The sequence below is a fragment of the Notechis scutatus genome, chromosome 4 (assembly GCF_049901735.1).
Source record: "Notechis scutatus isolate UNSWTSFEM ecotype Mainland chromosome 4, rNotScu1.2, whole genome shotgun sequence".
Taxonomy (NCBI): domain Eukaryota; kingdom Metazoa; phylum Chordata; class Lepidosauria; order Squamata; family Elapidae; genus Notechis; species Notechis scutatus.
Genome location: NC_142012.1, coordinates 116168895 through 116192142, shown reverse-complemented (window position 1 = coordinate 116192142; position 23248 = coordinate 116168895). Strand labels below are relative to the sequence as shown.

The following is a 23248-nucleotide window of genomic DNA, read 5'->3' as shown; positions in this document are numbered from 1 at the left end:
TGAAATATTATGATGTGGTTCTACCCAGATCTCAAAATTGACTTTTTTAGGGGACTTTAAAATATTTTACTGTTTAAAGTAATAAGAGAAAAATACTTAGCATTATCCTAATAAGTAATGTATATATTAATAATCATGATCTTTAAAATAAAATGGAAGAAAAAAATTGGAAAATTATCAGCTTAATGAAACATACAATAAAATGACCATATTGCTCAAAAATCTTCTTTGTTGCACTTTTCAAAAATAAAATAAAAAGTTCAACAATATCCACATCTCTGGCATTGATTGTTCTGTCTAGTTTTATTTAGTTCCCATGACTGAAAAATGCACAGTAGATCTCTTGCTAGATCCCAAACACTATAATGGCTATACTATACACTATAAGGATACACCCAAAAGCATATATGCATCATTAATACTGTGAATCTTGATCATACTATCTTTCAAATTGTAATCAAGAGCAATTGCTCCAGATTGCATATCTGTAAAAGACCCAAAACATGTTGTATATTAAGGAAACTAACAAGATTATTGAGCACACTTCAAGAATATTTCACTTAGATTTTCATGCATAAAACTCAATTTTAACCTATGGAAGATTTGCGATAAATATGTGCACAAGGTAACATATGCATGGTACACTATATTAGAAACTTTCATGATGTGATAAATTCAGCCTACAGATCTGAGAACTTGGATTAAAAAATAAACAGTTTTCCACATAGCAGATTAAATTTTACCAAAAAATGATGTAACTGCTGCAAATATATATTTAAAATGATGCACAAGGGCACAACTTCATAGAACATACAGGACATGATATCACCCAAATATGATCTATATTTTGCTTTATCGAAGAGCTTTTGAGAAAAATAATTATAAAGTAAAACCTTATGCAATGAAATTCAAAAGAGAAGATTGGAGGCTAGCAGAAAGCATCTGACTCAGCTTCAAAGTCTTTCAGAGTGCATATAATCAATGTTTGTCAATAGTAGTTTTACTCCCTTTAATTAATCTTTTGTGGATATAAAGCATGTTGATATTAGTTACACCTTATCCCTTCAGTCTGATTTTTCTTGAATCAGGAGTGTATTAAAATTCAGAGCAGCTCATTTTAGTCAAGGACAGATCACATAGAACTGTATTTATTACAGTCCTTTCATCTTTCTGTTTCTCTAACTACAAAAAACTTATTTAGGAAACTTTTATGGAACTGAGAAACAGTGGTACATATATATGGTATCTTATGCAGTGTGTGTGTGTATGTGTGTGTGTGTGTGTTTGTGTGCTGCTAGCACCATATCAGTATCAATGTCCATGTTTTTTCTAGTTGTAAATTATTGTTTATATAATGATGTCAAAGGAAATTCAGTAGTTTTCAGTATTAAAGCTTAAATAATACTTCCATACATTGAGTCATGGCAACTGAACTTCTTTTCCTTTTGGTGTGAAACTTTTTGCTGCTTATTCAAGTAGCTTCTTTAATCTGAACAAGTTGCTTAGGGGTACCCCATATATGTTATCCAGAATGGTTTCATTTCTTACCTAGTCTAAATAGAGATTGTTAGGTAGGTAAGCTCCTAAATATTTTCTCCTAGATGGGTTGTTGAGAATGGTCTCCTTGATGAACCTCTAATGTTGTCTTGATCTTCCTGGGAACTGAGCTCCTGGACAAGTCTCATTGTGTTGGTATCCAAATTGGGCCTTTATTAAATTAGCATCTGGATCCAACAAAAGAATGGCAGACAAAGCTAAGACTTGGAGTCGACAAAAGGACCTCTCATTTTTACATGATTGGTGTACCAGAGAAGCTAAAATGGATATTTGGAAAACACAACATATCTGTGTTCTTCAAACCCACCAGCACACTGAGACAAAGCTATATCTACCCAAAAGATTAAAAAATAAAAAGAGTAATGAAATTCATACAATTCATTGCAATGATGAATGTTCAGAGCTCTGCATTGGGGAAACCAGACAGCCTTTAATACAAGATAATGACCCAACACAGAAGAAGCAACACCACAGGACCAGCAGTACACCTTTATTTAAAAGAAAAGGGACACTCTTTTGAGGATAACAATGTTCACATTTTGGATAGGGAAACATAGATAATTTGAGAGAGGAGTGAAGGAATCAATTTATGCCAAAATGGAAATCCTTCCCTCAATAGAAGTGGAGGCTTCAGACACAACCTGTCCCCTGTTTTTTATGCTGCTCTTGCATCAGTCCCAAGGAAAATCAAGACTGCTTCACAGATTCATGAGGAAGGTCACACTTAACAACCCACCTAGGAGAAAATATTTAGGAACAACAACTTTTAATGTCTCTTTGCACCTACTCACCTAAAGAGTCTATTCAGATTAGGTGACAAATGTCCTAGTGGACATTTAGAGGATCCCCCTAATGAACTTGTCCAGACTGAAGAAGCTACTTGGATAAGCAACTAAATGTTTCAAACCAAAAAGAAAATAAGTCCAGTTGACATGACACAACTTCCAGACACCTCTCTACCTAGATGATTGAGAATCTTCATCAACATATTATTCCAAAATGAATTATGTAATGTACCACCATAAAGTTCTTCAGGGAATGAAAGCAACCAAAGAACAAATATCCACCATTGAAATTGGTGGTATTAGTATAGTATTCCTCTTTCTTCAATAATTGTGTTAAATGTCTAAACAAAAGGGCAGGATATACAAGTCTCAAAGTAACAAACCATCTAATTTAAGTAGTACTCACTTTTGATTAAACTGCACCTAACCATAATATAATGATTAACCAACGAACAGCATTGATCCAAATATATCTCACATTTTAGAAGCCAGTTTACTAAAAGCGATATCACAAATAAGTTAGATAAGTATGGCGACTCTCTTCCTTAGCCTCAGAAAAGACTTCTTAGAAGAAAACTTTCTATGCCAGTTGTATTTGCTAGTCCAGTGAGATCAAAATTGAAAGTGTGGTTAATGATTTGCAAAACCTGTTATTTAACAATTTAGGTTGAGAAACAGGAAAAAAATAGATACAAGAAAAAGCATATTCACAAACAGGAAGAAATCTGTTTAAAATAAGAATGGTTAATTGGTTTGTCTATTTGTCACTTCTCTCTCTTGTCTTTCTTGGAAATATTCCTGTTTCAGTAAGTATATTTATTTTAATGCCTTATTTAAAAGAGATTGATGAATTAATGTCATGCCCATATCAGACAACATTATGTTCTACTACTATATTGGCAATGCAGTAGCATTAGCACTGGAAATATTCTATCAGTAATCAGGAAATATATGTAGTCTAGATCTTTAAAGATTTCAGATTTATTAATGTTTTGTTGAAAATAAATGTCAGTTAATCTAAAGCGGGAATGAAAAGCAACCTTTGGAAAACAGACATGGCATTCCACCAAATAAAATCAATAAACAAATATTCAGCATTCCTTTTATATCTTCCTTCCCTTTCATATTTGTTTTCTTCTTCAAAAAAATAGATGCAAATATTTATTTCATTAATTAATTTCTTACAAGCAAACGTTGGCTTGCACTGAAGTAATAGGATGAGATTTTTGCATTTTTCTAGATCATTGTAGAATATTGTATACTTAACATAATTCTAACAGGGTCTATCATTCATGGGGAAATTGTAAAAAAAATTCCATCAATCAAAATATATTTTATATAGAATATATAGAAAAACTATTTTCTTAAGCATTGATGAAATGCAAAAGCAGGAACATTTTTAATAAAATAAATACATTTCTTTTTGTTTTAATTGAGCTGATCAAAATTTCTTAAAATAAATTCTGGAAGAAAGAATAGCAAGCATTCTGTGAGCTGATTATATTATTTGCCTCTGATGTTTCATTCCAAAATGAATTGCCAATTCAAATATTAAGTTATTAATAAAACTGTGATTCGTATGCATATTTGTGCATTTGTACTCTGTATGTGTTGAGAGAGCTAATGTTGTTATACTTACCCTCCTGAATGTGAGTACGCTGTACTACCCATGTTGAGGAGGATAAATATAACAACATTAGATCCCCCCTCTTTGTTTTGTATAATGGTTGAAATAGATTACAGCTGCAGACACCAGTCCATTAATCAATACTCTTAAATACCTCTTAAAATAATTTATCAAAAATACAAAAGGAAGTAAAAATTGTAGCCCATGCAGTTATAAGTTAGTATATATTCCTTACATTAATTATTATTTAACTATTAACTAATAAGGGCAAATTACAGATACCATCATTTTTCTTTCATCAAATATAGCAGTTTCTCCTTCCAGATTTTGCAACCATCTTTGTTCTCTTCAGTTAATGAAAGGAAATGAAGCTATAATTTTTGGCCCTACCTGGAACAGTCTCTAAAATGGAAGGTGTAAGTTGCAAACAGAAGTCTGTAATAAAAAGAGCAAGGCAATACCTAAGCATTGTCACTTCCTCCCTTGAGCCATGGCTTACACATTCTGCAAATTCAAGTAGCAATTAGTTCCCAGGGGAGACAACTGAAAATTACCACCTCACAAGGGTTTGGATTTCTTTTGTAAAACTAAAATAAGGGAAGACACTTATTTTATGTGCATATGTACTGCCATGAACTCCCAAGAGGACAGAAATATATGGTAGCCATAAATAATATAATACAATATAATTATACAGATTCCATGATGGCCACTACTTACTTATATGAAAATCATACCCACATTGCTTTTTGTACCAGTATCTGGAGGTCCACAAGACTGTAAATGAATTCCTCATTTTGTACTGCAGTTCTTCAAAGTGTGTACAAAATGTATGCATTGAGGGAAATACTGTATTGTTATGGTGGATCATAATGAAAATATGTTTATCGGAAAATTTGAACATGTATGTACAATGTATGTATGTAAAATGTAATGTGTAATATATGCACAGATTATGTACTGCAAATGGTCTGTTTTTCAAACGAACAAAATACACGAAATATATTGTTAGATTATATTAATCTATGACAAACATATTTTTTCTGGGCATGTCTTTAAAAAATATGAATAGATGCCAAAATAGAAGGGAATGAACCTGTGGCTAGAAATGATAAAGAGTGAAATAAAAACATGTACTTTTTATGTTGGGACAATGCATATATTTGACATTCGGTATTTAATGTAAATCCAGAAGCTTCCTCTAGTAAAAGTTACATCACAGAAATCTGACTTTAAATAACTAAAAATGAGGCATTGTTGAGATAAATTAGGAGGAACATATAAATATAGGCTTCACCCAATTTTAATAAGAACTAGGACCTGAATCAAAGACATATTTTTGAGTGGAACTACATAATAATTGGATATAGACACATATTAAATAATATATTAAAGTTAAAATTATTATTTTAAAAAAATTGCATGAGCTTCAAGCATCTGTTGTGTACATCTTTTGTTGTGTTGCATTGTAACCTTCAGCCTCCAGAGAGAAAAAGCAAGTTGCCAATTCAGCATTATTCATTGATCAAGGGAACCCCACATGCTCTTTTTTACAGGACAGGCAAGGGTGTGCCTGAAGCTACAGGATTGCAAAATGTCTTAGCTAGATGCATTACCAAATGTTGAAATGATCTCTTATAGAAGGGAAATTCCTTTCTGACCCCTGAAGGCATTCAGCATATGCCCTGAAGCGTGAGAGTTCTCTTACAGCTAAGTTTCTTCTTAATGGGTTTCCATAAGCTTTAACTTGAGCTATGTAGCCTACGTTCTCAGCACAGACAGCAAAATGTTTGATAATGGAAAAATCTTGTGTCAGATTCATAGGAAGGTCTGCCTTATGAAACTGACTGAAGAGGCTTTGTTGTTCCTGTCTTGAAATCAGTTCTATTCTGAAGAAGAAACCAAGTGTGTGTGTTCTCACCATCACATGAGATAAATGGAGAACTTCAGAATGTTGCATGAGACAGAATTTCAGATTTAGCAGTGATACTACTCATAGGAATATTGAACTCATTTCACTTTGGCTTAAACTTCATATTCTTCATGGAGGGGGGGAGTCACTAAACCTTAAACTTGTAGCACGTCAGAAGAAAGTGAATGCTTGAAATTCTAGGGTTTGAAATTAAAAATTGCAAACAGAGCTTTATGGTTGTTTAACCAGAGTTGGTGTCACTAGCAAACTTCTTTTGAAAGCATCAAGCAAAAAATGTGCATCTAAGTAGGTAGCAAATTGTGGAGAAAAGATGGGGAAGTATCATTTGAACTCCAAGCCAAAACAAATGGGAAATTAATCCTTTCTTGATCCTGTCATCAGTAGGGTTAGGAGTGGTTGTTGAGAAACTGGGGCCATGTTATGTGGCTCCTGGTTGCATTTAGATTCATATTTCCACAACCTAGTGGTTTTCTCATGTACTGTTCACTCCTGGATTTTCCCCCCAGAGATAAATTCTTAGATCTCTTAATTCAACAATTGAAGAGAAGTCACAATTTTCTCCTACTATTTTCTCTCTCTTATAAATCTTCTTGCTATGGCGTATACTAGGATCTCTGATCAACTACAGCAAGGGGAGAAAAAAGGGCTGGGGAGAATACTGATTGAAGAAACTGCATCTGCCTTATCTTCTGCTTCATCTGGAGGCTTAAGGAATATTTATGCTGCTCAGGTCTGAATCCATCAATTCTAGGCTTGGAAAATCTTACAAATATGCCTCCATTAGAGAAAATGAATCTATCAAAGATGGAGAGAGAGGGGGGGGAGGGGGGAGGGAGGGAGGGAGGGAGGGAGGGAGAGAGAGAGAGAGAGAGAGAGAGAGAGAGAGAGAGAGAGAGAGAGAGAGATATGATGCAATTATTTATATGCAGAGTTGCTATTTTAATTCACTGGTGCTATAAGGAATAGGGTGAAACCAAAAGATCAACAGATAAATTATTGAATATAGTCTCCTGTAATTGTTTCGTTTTCAAGTATTTTCTGACAGCCCAAATTTATGTACATAAAAGTATTAATACATTTATTTGTATATATAATAGATACAAATAAACAAATATGGGTTTCTAAGCAAAGTTTTAAGTATAAGATTGCCACTTTAAGTTATTTTCTGTCTTCCAATATTTTAGGAGTTTTTTTTCCCAATTTTTTGCTAACAATAAGAAGAAAGTTATTCGTTTGTTTTCTTATTTTCGTAGGGTAGAGGTAGATACCACAAACCATATTTTATTTCTGTAGTGTAGTTTTGTAAGAACAAAAGTACATACAATTTCAAAACAGTCAAACTAACATAATTATATATAATTGCACTTCAGTAAAAATTGGATAGCAAAAAAGCAGACATTCATGGGCCAATTTCTGCAAAGTTTTCATTGTAAGTTTTCTGGAGAATCAGTGTTCCAAAACAAAGCAATTTCACCTAAAAGAATAATCCTCTATTTCTAAACTTCAAGTTTGACTGATGTGCTACAGATTTTCAATTGGAAATCATAACCTAAATCAACCCCTAAATCAACACAGGTGCTACTGCCAGCAGAGACAAGAAGCGTATTCTTAAGATAGTCAAGAATGCCAGCAAGGACTGTGATGTTGATGCTATTATACATCTTGGTACAAATAATCTGTCCCAGAAGGATGTACTTTCAGTTCAGAAAGACTTCCAGAGCTTGGAGTATGAACTTAGTAATATGGACTGTAGGCTTATCTTTTCAGAGGTTCTACCAGTATACAAGGATATCTTCAATATCTTCATTAATGACTTAGATGAAGGAATAGAATGGGAACTTACCAAATTTTCAGATGATACTAAGCTGGCAGGAATAGCTAACACCCAAGAAGACAGACTCAAGATCCAGATGGATCTTGATAGACTAGAACACTGAGTCGTATCTAATAAAATGAAATTCAATATAGAGAAAAGTAAAGTCCTACACTTAGGCAAGAAAAACCAAAAGTACACATATAGACTGGGTGAAACCAGGCTCAATAGCAGTAACTGTGAGAGGGATCTTGGAGTCTTAGTGGACAACCAGCTAAATATGAGCCAGCAGTATGCAGCCGCCGCCAGAAAAGCTAATGCAATCCTAAATTGTATTAACAGAGGGATACAATCAAGATCAAGGGAAGTACTAATACCACTCTATAAAGCCTTAGTAAGACCACACCTAGTAAGACCAGTTTTGGTCACTACATTATAAAAAAGATGTTGAGACTCTAGAAAAAAGTACAGAGAAGAGCAACCAAGGATGATTAGGGGACTGGAGGCTAAAACATACAATGAACGGTTGCAGGAACTGGGCTTGGCTAGTCTAGTAAAGAGAAGGACCAGGGGAGACATGATAGCAGTCTTCCAATATTTGAGGGGCTGCCACAGGGAGGAAGGGGTCAAGCTATTTTCTAAAGCTCCTGTAGGCTAGATAAGGAATAATGGATGGAAACTGAACAAGGAGAGATTTAACCTGGAAACAAGGAGAAACTTTCTGACAGTGAGAACAATCAACCCATGGAACACCTTGCCCTCGGAAGTTGTGGGAGCGCCATCTTGAGACTTTCAAGAAGAGATTGGACTGCCATTTGTCAGAAATGGTGTCGGGTCTCCCGCTTGGGCGGGGGGTGGACTAGATGACCTACAAGGTCCCTTCCAACTCTGATTATCTGTATCTGTACCTTAGCTCATTCAGTAACAAAGTCTCTAAGATGTTGGAAGAATCTTTGATGATTTTGGCACAATAGTTTTCCATGGCTGTCCTGTAAAAAATAATAGTATTTGTTGTAACGGTTATCATTATTATTAGTCACTCTTGGTAATACCTTCAATGTATTGTCTGGGTCATATCATGAATAATCAAGAATGCTTGGGATTTCAGTAGAAAGCATCTTCAAAAAAGATAGTTACTAATGTATGCTAGTGAAAGTGAATCACTTTTCCACAAAGCATTGAAACAGACACACTCTTTATAAAATTGATGCTACAGCTTTAAAAACTGTCCCAATTGCTCAATGCTTAGTTACATTGGCACTCCCAGAAGAAATATGGTCTGTTCACACATGACAGCACACAACTGCTAACATATTTTGTAATTCAGGGCTTTCAAATGCTTTGCATAGCTCTACTGTTAGACCAAGAACGCAGCATACTTTTGAAAATTTCCAGCAATTTGTAGCCTGTACATTAGTTGTTTTCACGTTTTCATGGGTAGCAAACATTATTCAACAATTTTTCAAGAATAGGATTTATCCTTGAAAAAAAGACAACTAATTTTCTTATAATATTTTTATTGGATAATTGAAATATGGGGAAAAAATTTCAGGGAAGCTATGGTGACTGGAAGATAACTCCATAGTGACCGGAGTTGATGGCCATGATGGAATGAGAAGTTGGCAAATGGATGGGCTTCTTGAATTTTCTCTCCAGATAAGGAGAGAACTCAGGATTGCCCACACATAGCACAGAGAATAATTTCCCATGAACAAACCAGAAAACAGGGTCTCCAGTGGTTTAGAGCACTGAGAGCCAAAGGAATTGTCACCATGCTTTTCAAAAGCCTTCAAAAGAACACTGGAGCCACATATTTCATTTTTTAATATCCTTTAGAAATTGTTTGTTCACTGCTTGTTGGATATTAAGAACCTGTATATTGGCAAGTTTCATTAAATCGTGTAAGTCTCCTTCAATCCTCAGTGAAAGAAGTTTTGTGCAAGTTTAAGAATTTGAAAAACATTTTTAATAACAGCAAAAGGTGATTAAAACATTGACTTTGGAAAGTTACAAATTAAGAGCCAGAATTTGAAATAAGATTTTGAAACTAATTCCAAGAATCATTCCAACAGGAAAATATACTGTAGTTGTATGGGAAAAAATTAAACACTTTGAAATCAAGTATAAGAAATCTTCCTGTGGAAAAATGTTATTGATCAGAAAAATAAGTGACAAGACGGAATTTTAAAAGTTGACCAGAAGAAAACAGAAAGAATAAAAAGATTATAATTAAAGAAAAATAGACCCGCTAATACAGAATACAACAAATTATTCTAATGGATCAAATTTAAGAATATTTGGGACTAATTCACTCTGAAGTTATTTTTAAGTTTGTCTGTTATTAATAAGACTGCTTCCAAGGCTGACTAGAATGTGGATTTAAAAATTACAGATTAAAAGAATGATATAGATAAAGATGTTATACTGGGTATACAGTATACAAGCGAAACCAGATGTCTTAACAATTAAAAGAGATATACAAATAACAAACCAGAAGGGTGACTTGGACATTTTTTTTTTTTTGTTATTTTTCATTTACGAAAGAAATGTGTTAAAGATTTAAAGACTTTCTGAGAAGAAATATGGATACAATGGGAAAAAATCCTGCACACTATTAAAAAGTAATAAAAATCAAGTTTGTTAAAAATAAAACAAATGAATATAAGTGGAATTATTTAATGAAGATATAGATAGATGATATATAGATAGATATAGATATATAAATATATGTTATTATTTTTGATAATTCTTAATGGACTTTTGTTGACTAGATTTAAATGTTGAAGTTTTTAGAATCTGTTTATAAATAAAGAGTGAGATGGGATGAAGGGGCTTTTTGATCCTTCTTTTCAATCTTGTCCATCAGACCACTGTGAAAAGAAATATCAATGCATATTGTGGTACTCCCTTAATAAGTCAAGCCCTCCATCTTCTGGCAATGTAGAATATCACAGCCTAAAGAATGGAGAGCAGAGTAAAAGGCAGCAGGTTTTTACTTTCATGCTTATGTCTACTTTTGTAACTATTTAATATGACTGCGCAAAGCATTCGATAAGAATCTTTTACAAAGTGTGCTGGCACAAGCAACACATCTCTCCTTTAAGCTTTAAAGCAGCTGCATCCTCTGGAAAGCTTGGCAAGCTCATCTGAATGCTATCTCCTAAAGACAGAAGCATTTTCATAGGGATCACCAAGGAAACACTTTGCATGCATCAACATGTTCTTTACATATCTCTACAATAGAGTCGACAATTGCTCACAATATATTCTGAGTGCATTAAGTATACAACAGAACTAGATTCCCTTGAATTGTGTTAACCCAATAATTCATTTCAATCTCTATGTGTTCCTGGCAGATTAAATATTACAGATGGTGCCAGGAAACCAATCAATGGAGATCATTGAGATTCGGGGGGGGGGGGGGGGATTAAAATTAATGAAGCTTAATTTCACCACTGTTATATATTCTGAAACAGAGAGAAAAAGCTGATCAGCAGCAAGAGAGTGTGACCATTTACTGTGACAATGAAAGAAGACCTGAAATATCAGATTAGGTATAGATTATGATGGAGAAAATCTATCCATGGCATTGCTAATAGTTAATACTAACTTGCTGGCCCACAATTCATCAATATATTCTGAACAATAAGCAGCCTGCAAAAGAAATGGTGCAATAATAAGCATTCAAGACACATGGCCGAAATATATTTGCTTTGTTAGATTTTCATCTTACTTCTGTAACCTTGAAATTCCACCAAATCTGCTCCTACTTGTATCACTCCATTGCTGTACTCAGAAACACTGAGTAACCTGTCCAGGAGATAAAACAAGTAGAAGTGTGGATCGTCCAAACTAAAAGACAAGATGTGGCAACGTATTATAGAGTTACTTCTGACACAACCTTTTTTGTTCATCCCCATAATTCAAAATGATTGTACAGCATCATGCTACTTTCTAATAAGAATAACAATATGACATTATCAAAGTGTAACATGGCAATACTTTAAAAATGTCACCCAATATAATAGTTCACAGTTTAATAGCCAAATTTAAACAACTAAATAGAGCTAACCTAATAAGCAGAATGTTATTTAATTTTAACCTTATGCCTAATTAAAATATTTATTGTTAATAGGAAAAAGTAGTTTATAAAAGACTTAACTAAATATGACATTATTGTTGCTAGTTGAAATATATATTATTTATAACTATGCAATGAATTTATTTTAAAAAGGAATTGAACGTATTGAAACTGATTTTTTTTTAAAGGAACTGCAATAGCACTTAGACTTATATGCTGCTTCATAGTGCTTTATAGCCCTTTCTAAGTGGTTTACAGAGTCAGCATATTGCTCCCAACAATTTGGGTTTGCATTTTATCTACCTCGGAAGGATGAAAGGATGAACCAACATTGAGCCAGTCAGAATTGAATCTCCTGGCAGTTCAATGCAAAATTAGTGCAGAATTTGTGAGCAATACTGCATTCTAACCACTGCACCACCAAGGCTCATGGTTGACAGATAGCATTTATATCTAATTTTTCTTAGAAAGCATTGCTAAGTCTCATATTTATCTCCCTTTTTTCTCTCTCTCTCTTTTCTCATTTCAGCATTCGAAGATTATATCATCATGGTTCAGTCAACAACCTGGTAAACCATGTGCTTTTCAATGTGTTCTATGTGACAAATACTTCATAACATTTACAGTGTTAAAATATGGAAAGAATAATTAGGACCCTTTCAGACACCCTTTTGCTTTGAGAAGAATACCAATGAAAGTGTCTTCTGTGCATGCACTATATGACTACACTAAATTTGACAAAACATGAGTATCTCATGGCTATGAACAGTTGGCTTATAGAATCTAGCTCTAATTTTATTGGGCAAGAACCTTAACTTACACTTGCCTTTAAGTATATAAGCAAGTCTTTGATTCCAGTAGGATGGCTTGTGTGACATCATATGAAAAATTAAGCCTCCAGACAGATACACTTTTTGGTAGAAATCATGCCCAATACCTACCATGGGATCTATTTCAGAAATATGTTGATCTTGCATTTTGAAGTAGTTATTTATCATCAGCAGTGAAAAGAAAAACCAGGACTGATTATGAGATTTTGTTTGCTTCCTATTATGGAATAATTAATTCTATAATTAATTCAAAAAGAAGGATCTTTTTGAGTTTTGAATTTAAAGCAAGTTTCCATCATAGTAACAAAAAGTAAAAACTGTGATCAAAAATAGTACTGTTAGTACTAAATAATAGAAAATGGCCTTTTAAAACATAACAGTGAAGAAGTTAAACTTATCTGTTGCTAGAAATGTAAGATATCAGGCAAAATCCATTTTGAACCTATATACATTCATATTTAAGTTACCTTAGGTTTTCTCAAATAAAAAAGGAAAGATGGCAAGTAGATATAATGATATTATATAAATCCTATATTAGGATTTTTCTGGTCTTCTGGCCAGTAGAATCCCTACTGATGCTTAATCTTCACTTGGATTCATTCAAATGAATTCAGAGTTGATAGAAATTTTATGACTGCCAAGTAGATATTTTTGCAATTACTCCATATGGCACCTGAGAACAAATGGTAAGCTTTGGTTTGGCTACTCTTCTAATAGATATGGAAGTAATTTTTAACAAGCAAAAAAACATGTTCTGGAAGAAAGTGTTGCAGGGATATGATGATTACATTACTAGTTGTACCATACAAAGATTTGTATAATAGACACAGAGGTTAGTTTTATTTTTCACACTAGATGATTACTTTTTTAGCTAAATCCTGAAAAAGTATAGAATGTTGCATATGTTCGATCCTTTAAAATCAAGACAAATATTGCATAGAGAGTCAAATTTATAATCATGTACTCACTAGTATACCAAGTGGTTGATGAAAAATCTATAAACCCAATGGATGATCAGGAAGGACAGAATAACAACCTGACTTCTATTATTTCCACATAAATACTGGAGCAAACATAGCAGACATATTGTTTTAAGCAAACTTTGAAAAAAGTCTAAAAAATCTAATTAAATTATTTTAAAAAATGGTCAGAAAAATGAGCATTGGTAGCAAAAAGAATAACATTTGCAAGCTATCTTGAAAGAGATATTTTGAATGGATCTTGGTGGTTCACATAATGTCACTTGATTCCTAATACCTGATTAGGAACAATGAACAAACTGAGCTAACAATAAACATAAAAGATATCCATGGGCATGATGGGATATTGAGGGACTATAAAGATGATTCCCATACAACCAAAATGGATTCTATTGTTTAGAAAAGGGGAGGGGACTCTTTATTTCTTTTATGCAGTATTTGACACAGTGGTGGGAAAAGTACATAAAAAGCCAAAGATACCTTTAGTACCACAAAGTTTAATAAATAAACAGAGAAGTTCTAACTTTTGTAAAATAATCCCACATACTGTCAGGTTGAAATATGATCTCCTTTCCTTTTTTCATTACCTTGCATTAAACTTTATTTGCTCCATGGAGACAATGGCCCTATCTTGGAATGAGTTCCTTATCCCTCAGCCTGGTGTGCAGTCCTGCAGCACTTTCATATTGCAAAAGCTTGGCTCTTGAGAAAATAATGAGTGAATAAAAGAAGTCTTGACTTGACACAACGATAAATGAGGTGACACTTTTTTTTTTAACCGTCAAGGAACCAGTTTTGGTCCATAGGAGAAAAAAAAGTTTCTATTTTAATATGGAACATAAAGCATTCATTGTACAAAAAAGTGTTTTTCATCAGAAGCAAAGGAAGAACAAAGATAAAGGCAGCAATCGAATGAATGAGTTGAGAAAACTAAGATAATGCCGTTGATAAGCAGTTCAAGGCGACACATTGTTCACCAGGCCACCAGCCCAGCCCTAGGAGACAGCTTTTAAAAGTATCCCTGTATGCATTTTCCCTCTTCTCATTACCATACCTGCTCTTTGAAACTCACCAGTGGTTCCAACAAACTACACTGACACCTGCCGGAAAGAGCCGGTGACCCATCTTAATCAACTACTTCTATGAAAAGTCTATGGAAAGAACTGTGTCCCATCTTTACTTTGCTATTCAGAAAGCTATTTGTCAATGGGTATCCAGAGAGCCATTGCTATGAACAAAGATCTGTTTCTGTGCACTGGAAATGTGGCACCATGATCAAAGTTAAGGAGAATCTCCTACTTGTTTCCTTTGTTCATGAATATGTCCCTTCTCTTATACGACTACTAACACCAGAATAATTACCTGTACTTTATCCAGTACTAGTTTGATTGTGATGAAATGATTCCAGCAGCGCTCTGAATGGAATTGGGATTTTTGAAGCACTCTATTTACTTTTTTAACAAGGCATTTCTCCTACCTCGAAGACCATAACAAATGTTGCAGGCACATCACAGTATTATATAGGAGTAGTCCATAGATATCAAGGGGGAAAAAATAAACTCTCTTATAAAAAGATTTTGAACAATGCGAGTTTGGATTAAAAGTTGAGATACAGTCTGGAAATGCAACAATAAATAGAACATTTGTCATTGACCAATGTTTAGAATGTAGACTATTTCCCAATTAGAGTAGGTATTATTCCTACAAATATATATACTAATCTCATTTTTTAAAAGAAATTTTAAACATTTTCCCATATATATTAAAATGTCATTATGAGATTTTTGTGTACACATTTATTTTTAATATATGTGAGATATAGTAACAAAGATTTCAGAAGATCAATTGGCAAATGCACTTAATGCCTATATATGTGTGTGGGAGATGTATCGATTCATATGAACTTAACACCGAGAGCTATTCTCAAGTTGAAATGAAAATCATGCACATTCTTTATCAGGAATATTTTTTTCTATTGGACAATCCAGTTTGCTATTCTGTCCATAATATAATGTGAGATACAATGAGCACACAAGACTGATCAAAAGAGGAACACAATTCAAGATATGAATACAAAATATTCCAGCAATATTTGTGCCAAGGAAGCTGATGCATTAATGTTTTTGTTATTTACCTTGTATAATATCAGATTTTTCATCTATTTGCAATGACAATCAGTTAAATACAACTTTCATAACAACATGACTAGTTATTCAATACAGCATATTAGGCACATGCCTTTTACAATACTGCGTGATTTCCCCCTCCCCAAATATGCAATTGGATTGTGACCATACCTTCAAAATATTATACTGCATGAAACAATCTATGCCAAGTCATTGCCTCAGATTTCAACTCTTTCTAAAAATTGTTGTGGAAGTAAAATGAATTAAAGATCAATTAATGATCCAGACTACATCTTCAGAGAAGATAGTTATTTGAAGTTTCATTTCCAGGTTGCAGTTATTTATTTATTATATTTATATCCATCTTCCTTCCAAGGGCTCAAAATATACCCCATGCTGTTTTGTTTTCTGCAGTAGATTACACAAAGGAATAGGAATGTGCTGATAATCACCATGTTTTTTCTATAATGTTGTCTAGTGTAATTTCACCAGATCAATACATATTTGCTACACTAAACAACTTTGAAATGCTATGCTTCATTCATGTTATAGTCTGTTTTGTTTCTGATATATCTGCAGGTTCTGTTGATGACTATGACGATGAATACAGCACTGATTATATAGAGCCAGCTGAGGCTGAAATCAGATTTAGTTTCTTTGACTCTGATTGGATTTATGAATTCTTCACTCATGACGGTACTTCATTATACTCATTATAAGATGGACAATCAGAATATGGGAAGTGAAAGATAGGAATCCAATATTTAGCTAAATGTAGAGCTGGGGGAAATGGAGAACTTTCTACCGCTTTATAAATCTGCTATTGCAAGCAAACATCAGTGTTCTAGGTGAAAAAGCTTTCAATAAAAATGGGTAAAGGTTTTTAAAAAATAAACTTCAAATTTACTTCTCTGTGCTAGTAAATCCCTGCCAGACAAACCCATGCCAGAATAATGGAATCTGTAAAAGAAAGAGAGACAGCTATACGTGTTCCTGCCCTGAACCATACACAGGATCAAAGTGTGACCGTGGTAAGATACATCTTAATCTTGTCACAACTATTACATAAAGCTGAAAAATGTAGATACTATTATAAATCATATAGTTTTACAAAATATAAAATAGATTTATTTACATTCCATTTTAAAAGTCAGCTGGATATTTTCAAGGACTTTCCAGTTTAAATCTATAATTTTGATTTTTCAGGTATGGAATATAATATAATGGAACATAGAAGCGGTACTTGAGAAAGACATTTAGTCCTGAAATAGAGCAAAATAGAATATAAAACAGTAGCTTGAAGTTTGACTGTTATTTTAGCAATAACACAAAAACAACAACTTTGGAATGCAGCAGAAGAAAAATGTAAGAACTTGCTACAATTATACAAGCATAAAACAATAGACTCAGGAGTTAGAAAACAGTTGTGGTCATTTTACTTAGGTCCAGGAGTGGGATTCTACCAGTTCGCACCTATTCACTAGAATTGGTTGTTAACATTCTAAGCAGTTTGTTAGAATAAATTACTGGCCTAATCCTGTAAGGAAAGCAGGAAGAAAATGTGCTGATGTTGTTTACAGAAACTGCCTCTCCGTTAACCCTTATTACATTCTTGGCAGGACTAGACTTTTGTCTAAGGAACACGTCTCTGGAATTTTTTTTACCTCCTTTGCTGGTACTTTGCTTGTGTGGAGTGACCATTCAAAGTTACAATGGCACTGAAAAAAGTGACATTACCATTTTTCACACTTATAACTGTTGCAGCATCCCCACAGTCATGAGAGGCCAGGCGAGGAGATGCGTATCTCGATGTGAGTGATATTGAGTTGGCCACACCCAGCCAATAACATGACCACCAAGCCATGTCCACCCAGTCACATAACCCACGCCCACCACCTAAGCTACACCCACAGAACCAGTTGTTAAAAATTTGAATCCCACCCCTGCTTAGGTCTCATTACATTTCAGAATTGTTTGGAAAAAAATGAATAAAATATATAAAGGGTAAGCAATATGAATGCACCAAGCCAATAGGTGTGGCTGGTATGGAAGTCTTCTAAAATTCCAAAAGATCGATAGCTAAATGTAGAGTATAAACATGAGTATCTTCAGTTATTAGACTGAATATCTTCATTTTAAGCTAAACACAGTTAATAGCAATCTCATATAACTATTGCAGGGTAAACTTTAGGAGAAAATATTTAAAATTGAATATTTTATGAAGAATTGCTTTAAACCAAATAGCTGAAGTATAACTGTATAAAATATTGCATTCTTAAATGTTAGCCAATGTTAATCAAATCAAAATGATAATGGAGCACTACAGAAATTAGTCAAGAACTTGCTAAATGTTACAAAAATATATACATCATAAAACTTATTGATAAATAATTAATTAAATAAAATAGAAATTAATCTTATAAATGCACCTAACCATAATATAATGATTAACCAACGAACAGCATTGATCCAAATATATCTCACATTTTAGAAGCCAGTTTACTAAAAGCGATATCACAAATAAGTTAGATAAGTATGGCAACTCTTCTCCTTAGCATAGGCCTTAGCATAATCCTATATATTGGCTCAAAATATAAATAAGAACTAACTACTGTATATTAATATAATTTTGAGGGTGTAAGAGTTTAATCAAGTGAGCTCATTTTTAAAAAAATTAAGACATTTAATAAAATTGTATCTATGAATTTATTTAATTGTATCTATGTATTTATGAACCAATTCATAAAACATGAAAAGACTCCATAGTGGTACACAATACAGTGCAGTCATATAAATCAGTTTTGTATTAATTAAGGCATGAAACTTTATATATTGTAGCTATAACAATAGTTAAATACATTTATTAAAGATGTCAGATCATGTGCAAACTAAGAATTCCCAGTCAGTACATTAATAAATGAAGCAGTTTTTAAACACAAAACAATTAAACATATTTTAATACTTACATTTACCTCCATTATGTTACATTTGACATCTGTAAAGCTTTTGACTGCTTAGAATGTGACTTTTCAAAATCAGTCCATTGAAGAAATTGTAGTAGGATAAAGGCATTTATATATGTAAGGTATAACAACCTAATCAGTCCCACTAAGACAAAGTAGACAGAGCATGAAATCAATTTCAGTTTATACAAAACTACTTTTATTGAAATTAGCTATAGTAACAGAATCTTGCAAATCTGATTATGTTGTACATCCTTCACCTTCTTATAGTTCAATTAATTAGGAAAGCATTTACCTGATTCACTTCTGAGTGTTATCTTGTTCTAGGATTTTAAAAAATGTTTTAGCTCCTTCTGCTTAGGTAATGATACCTACATATTTCCACCATGCTCACCTTCCTTACTCTTTGCACCTGTAATGCCAGAAAAATTGTAAATGATCATGACTGAGCATTAATCTCTAGAGGAGCATAAAATTTCACTCCTCAAAATAACTAAATAATAATATAAATAAAAACAAAATTAATTCCTTGATTGTGAAATATCTGCATCCAGTTTTTCTTGCCTCCAAATGTCGTATTGCAGATTCTAGGGCTTGACCATCAGGTTGAGTTCTGGGACTTCCCAATTTAAAATATTTTATTTTTTCTATACTGTTTTGTGATACTGTTTCAAACCATTGCAACTTAGTGATAGATAATAATTAATATACATAGTTATTTTGTTATAATGTGAAGATAAGGCATACAAATTCATATTATTTGTGTGTAGAAAAAAGAGGAAACATTTAAAATACAACTGGATATTGGTATTTATATTGCTGTAATGTTGCTTTTTTTCCTCCAAGTTCATGAGCATTTCCATATCTTCAGGGGGATGAAAGAGTAGAGATTGTTTGATTATTTACTGTTTTACAACTCTGTAACTGTAATTTTCACCAGGAATTAGAATGAAATTTCACATTTGTGTATCTCCATTGTCAATCCATGTACTACATAAAGTCTGTTTTTAGCAAATATCCAAAACTTGAAAAATCTACCTAACTTTCTTGTTCTTTTTACTGTTATTATATACTATAGTGAAAAATACATGCCAAAGAATCAACTGCAATCAAGGAGAATGTCTGGTTAGGTTAAGAGCACCTTATTATCAATGCAGTTGTAGATATCCATATAAACCACCATTATGTAGAAAAGGTGAGACAAATTATTATTGTAATATTAGTTGCCAATTTCTAGCATTACGTCTACTGCTGCTGTGTTCTATGGATGAGAATTATAACTGTTTTTCTGGGCTGTCAAACTCATGGCCTACAGGCCAGATGTGTCACAAGCTAGCCATGCCCACACTTGGTTTAGCAAAGGGGACAAAAGTCACGATATATTATGTGATGCCACCATGATGCCATGAGTTTGACACACCTGCTCTAATTTATCCTTTAAAATCAAATATTTTTCAATCTAAAGTTGTTTCTTAACTTATTTCTTAAATGCAAACAATGATCAGGACAGCCTGCATAGAATTATTTTAATGGGCCTATAGACATTAGATTGGGGAGACTTTTTATTTTCCCATATTAAATCCACTCTCTGCTTTTATATGAAAAGTTCCCTTTGAGATACCCTGCATGGAGTTATTTTAAGTACCAATGAGCCCATAGACAGAGCAAACGTGATTTAGGAGATTTTAGAAGTAATTCCACTTATCTTCTTGTTTGTGTGGACAAAAAGTGTCCTTGAATGAATAGCTTCTTACATTATTCAAACAAGCTATCAATCTCATTTAAATACAATATTCTAATTCATTCTTGAATACTAGCATCCTCAGCTTGTCAACCAAATCCTTGTAAAAATGGAGGCACCTGTCAGAGGCATCGTTTAAGGTATAATTTCAGCTGCAACTGCCCTGAAGGTTTCAGAGGAAAATTTTGTGAACTAGGTAAGAGAAGTCTGTATTTTGCAGTGGTGATGGGGTCATAGTGGATAAATTAACCTTTGATCTTTTTAATGAGCTATTAGTAATTTATGAAGAACTGATTAATATTCTTTGTATTGTACACTTTTACATATAAAACTGATCTGAGCTATCATCATCATGATGGAAAAAGTAGATTCAGAATATCCAGCTTAGGTACTTTAAACTCAGTGGAATGCAGGTTCTTGTGAAACCTCATTTTCAGATTTTGTGTGGGTTAATATATCTAAGAATGAAGAGGGGGAAATGCCAGAATAGGCCAAAATAAAACAAAAACATCTTTCAAAACATGATAATTTGTTGTAGATGCTGAAGACTGCTTTGAAGAAAATGGCCACACATACAGAGGAAATGTTAGCCAAACAATCCTCCAGAAAAGATGCCTTCACTGGAATTCTCATTTTCTTTTGGACAGTAGTTATAACACATTTATGGAAGATGCTGACTATTATGGCCTTGGCGATCATAACTTCTGCAGGTATTCCATGTATACAAGAAATCCCAATTCCACAAATATAATTCTTATTTATATCCTTATTTCAAATCAAATATTACTAAATAATGGTCATTGTTATGTTCTGAGTACATCTTTAATTCAGCCATTAATAAGCATCCTTACCCAAAAAACAACAAGCCACAAAATATTGACTTACAAGATGACAGATGCATTATCACTCTCTAGTTCTCTGGAATGCTCACCATCTTTCCCATTTCCTTTTCCTAGATGCTGTTTTCATTTTTAAATTTAAGGATGTTAAGCCTGCCAATTTGCAGTTTCATTTAAAATCAGTTGAGACACCAAGAACCTAATGGTTAGCAAATGAGGATTCCTCAACACCAGATTGTATATCCTTATGTCAGTATAATACAGGCTAGGTTGTTCCTGTTACCAGTGATGAAATAACAGTACAATAGATTAGTACAATTAATTCATTCTTATTTACAGAAAAAGATCAGAAATATTTGGTCTCACCATTGAAATAATTGCTACTTTGGGTAATGTTTTTTGATACCCAAATACTTTCCTAAAGAATGAATGCTGACAGCATGTCTACAAAGGCATAGAAATTAAGCTTAGGCATTGGCACAATATTATTAGTAGGTAAGTACAATAAGCTGAGAAGATTCCATTATTAATCATGTTTGTCTTCTGAATTTCTGAATGACTTGATATTTCAGTGTAAACATTGTTCAGTTCCACTGCTTATCAGTTCTTCAATTAATAACTTCTGTTCTGAAGATCCATTCTTCTGACAGGTGAATTTTGAAACTTCTCTCTTTTAGGAATCCAGATGGTGATGACAAACCCTGGTGCTTTGTCAATGTGAAAAACAAATTGAAGTGGGATTTCTGTGATGTTCTCCCATGCTTGTCAACAGGTAAAATAAATAATAATAACATGGTGTATAAACAGTGTAACATTAATTTAGTATGGCATTAATTTAGATTGGCAATCACTGTAGATTTTGTCTCATCCAACTACCTCAAGAGCACAGCTTACATGATAGCCAAGACTTTAATAATATTGGAAGATTTGTCATTTCTAGAGCATCAAAAAGTATACCAAACAAAGAAAGTGTCTTGAGGTGTCTATTACTAAGAGATATTAAAGAAGATAAAAATTAAAACAGGAAAAAAGAAAATAAATGAATTACACAATGTAGAAAAAATATTCTGCATGCTTCTTACAATGCAATTAAGGAGGCTTTCTTTGATTATTTGATGTTGTAGGACTCTTTTTTGCATGGAACTATTTCTAAGCATAAAGAAAGAATAAAAATTAAAAAATATTTTAGGAATATAGGAAGAATAAATTATTTCCCTTTGTGCCAAATTACTTGTGTACCAGAATATGTTGAAATGCATTGTTGTAGACCAGGGTTGTCAAACTCATGTCATCATGGTGTCATCACATGATGTATCACAACTTTTTCCCCTTCGCTAAACTGGATGTGGGCATGGCCAGTGCATGACACATCTGACCCACGGGCTGAGAGTTTGATAGCCCTGCAGTAGACCTACCAGAGCATGACAAAAAATTCAGATGAGAGTTATAGATAAAAAGGCTCTAACTAATGCTGCTAAAAGACTTTTTGTCTTTAACTGCACAAAATGGCACATCACAGGGCAACAATTTGTTAACCAAGTGGCTTCAAATGGGCTGAATTACAGAATGTGTCCAAAATTCAGGACTGTGTTGTTGCTGTGTTCTCCATTTTTAACATTCTGTGGGACATTTTTCCAGCCTGTCTTGCAATGCCTCGTCCTTTCCTCCACCCAGGTAGTTACCTGCCTGGAAATGGAAGAGTAGAGAAGGGAGAGGGAAGGACAGGGGAAGGAAGGAAGGAAGGAGGAGGGAGGAGGAGGGAGGGAGGGGAGGAGGAAGGAAGGAAGGAAGGAAGGAAGGAAGGAAGGAAGGAAGGAAGGAAGGAAGGAAGGAGGGAGGGAGGGAGGGAGGGAGGGGAGGGAGGAAGGAAGGAAGGAAGGAAGGAAGGAAGGAAGGAAGGAAGGAAGGAAGGAAGGAAAGGAAAGGAAAAAGGATATCCTGTGCACCCTTCCTAATCTATGCTACACCTTGCA

The 23248-nt window shown here is 33.7% G+C and overlaps 1 protein-coding gene across 1 annotated transcript in view; it reads left to right on the top strand.

Annotated features, from left to right (window-relative positions):
• Positions 1-3051: 3051 nt before the first annotated feature.
• HABP2 (hyaluronan binding protein 2) overlaps positions 3052-23248 on the top strand; it is a 29119-nt gene continuing 8922 nt past the window's right edge. The window contains exons 1-8 of the mRNA XM_026670455.2: positions 3052-3148; positions 12326-12365; positions 16312-16428; positions 16653-16763; positions 19774-19890; positions 20513-20632; positions 20975-21146; positions 21953-22047. Coding sequence (XP_026526240.2) covers positions 3083-3148; positions 12326-12365; positions 16312-16428; positions 16653-16763; positions 19774-19890; positions 20513-20632; positions 20975-21146; positions 21953-22047 — 838 coding nt within the window. The 5' untranslated portion in view covers positions 3052-3082. The remainder of the gene's footprint in view (positions 3149-12325; positions 12366-16311; positions 16429-16652; positions 16764-19773; positions 19891-20512; positions 20633-20974; positions 21147-21952; positions 22048-23248) is intronic.